At 42.0% G+C, this 1736-nt stretch overlaps 1 protein-coding gene across 1 annotated transcript; it reads right to left on the bottom strand.

Moving 5' to 3' along the window:
- Positions 1–732: 732 nt before the first annotated feature.
- Scp2d1 (SCP2 sterol binding domain containing 1) lies at positions 733–1203 on the bottom strand. Its single transcript, XM_047536984.1, has one exon. The coding sequence runs from the start codon at positions 1201–1203 to the stop codon at positions 733–735; it is 471 nt and encodes a 156-aa protein (XP_047392940.1).
- Positions 1204–1736: the final 533 nt, after the last annotated feature.

The raw sequence follows: 1736 nt of genomic DNA, 5'->3' as shown, positions 1-1736 counted from the left end.
TCAACACCTTCTCAGAACTTGTTGGGAATGTGCATTCTCCCCAGCCCAGCCCTATTGAGTAGAAACTGTGAAGTGGGGCCCCCATCAATCTGGACTTGAACCAACCTTCCTGGTGATTCTGATGCATAATTCAGGTTAAGAATCATGGGTCTAGAACATTTTTCAAGTCCTTCAACTTTCCTGGAGTTGAATCCATCAGAAATTATAACACATTAAGAGCATCATCCCTCTATTGTGTGAGTTCCACCCACAGACCTGTGGAGCCTGCCCTCTCGGAGTCCTTCGGTCCTATGTTAAAGTTCCCACATAGAACTAAGTTACCATACTAAGAATACAGATGTGCACAATGAGGTTATCACTTCTTTTTCCAAAACACCCAACTTAAAGAAAGAAAAAGAAAAAAATTCTTAGGAATGCAATGATTGGATCATTTAAATCCAACTATCAAAATCACCCATTTCCCTACACATGGCTTTCACCCTGGATTAGGACAAAAATGGAGCTAAAACAGAAAAAGACAAAAAGTTTAAATGATGCACTCCAACTCTCTTTACTACTCCAGACCCCCCTGCAAATATACACATCAGCAGTAAAATTAATCAAAGTTGCATAGGAAGAATTTGAGTAAAAATATTGGATACTTTTTACTTTAATCTTCAATTTAAGCATGATTTCCACTTGACATTATAACCAGAGAGAAGTTTTAATCTTTTTCTTGGTATTGTTGCATGCTTAAAATTTAGCCCAGTCCTTGAAAACTCTCTCCAGCTTCTGGCCAAGCAGAACTTTGCCACTCACTTTGAACTTGCCAGCCAGGAAAGCCTTCTGTGGATTCATTTTGCCCAAAACTAACTCCATAAAGACAGACTCTGGAATTGTGAAGACAGTGTCAGCTGGAAGCCTGGAAGATCCCGGATACATGTCCCCAGAACCATTCTTCAGGTCAATGGTCCACTGCAGAATGATCTTACCATCTTTGGTGATGTCCAGCTGAAAGATGGCATTGACTTTCTTCACCAGTTGGCCTCCCACTTCTTTGATGTGATGGCTAATGTCCTCGAACACTGGTAAGCTCTGAAATTCTGACAGATCTAGAGGGTTTGGCATGGCAGTTTCCCGAGCTGAACCCAGAACTTTGAGCTGGCCCACCTGGGGTTCATCCCCTGCTTTGATCTTGGGTTGATGGTCGATCCTCCTCCACATCTTACTGTACTGGTCCTCTTGACCCTGCCGTCTGGTCTGTGAGCAACTGTGGCCAGATTAATACCCACAGGTCAGATTGTGACATCAAAGTTAAGGCCCAAGCAGAGATTGAGTCTGGTGTGTGTGCTGCAGTCTTATTGGCCAAATAAATTTTTAAAAATGAGTGAGGGATCAGACTGGTAAGAGTGAAGTAAATATGCCCACACACACACATACACATCCCTTACCAATTAGGGTTGTTGGTGCCACAAGTCAGAAGGTCTGGACCTTACAATGAGGGTAAGGGAAACTGGTCCCAGAAGAATGTAAAAAAGATAATTTGTCTTTCCAAAGCAGGCACCTCCCTGATTGCAACCCTGAGAAAGCAGTTATTTTGATTTCTTTGAAAGTGGATAATCCTAAGGCAAAAATCATGATGCTGAATTTGGCTTTATCAAGATACTGGTAGAGGGCAAGATACTTTTAGAACAAAATAGTTTAAAATAGCTGATTGGAAAAGAAATCAGCACCAGGGCCCACATAAGAAACCTCCC

The sequence above is a fragment of the Sciurus carolinensis genome, chromosome 2 (genome assembly GCF_902686445.1).
Source record: "Sciurus carolinensis chromosome 2, mSciCar1.2, whole genome shotgun sequence".
NCBI lineage: Eukaryota > Metazoa > Chordata > Mammalia > Rodentia > Sciuridae > Sciurus > Sciurus carolinensis.
The sequence above is the reverse complement of the archived record's forward strand: the minus strand, read 5'-3'. Positions and strand labels throughout refer to the sequence as shown.

What these genes read in the sequence shown, in the direction of transcription:
- Scp2d1 (XM_047536984.1), bottom strand. Translation starts at nt 1,203, where the DNA reads ATGTGGAGGAGGATCGACCATCAACCCAAGATCAAAGCAGGGGATGAA.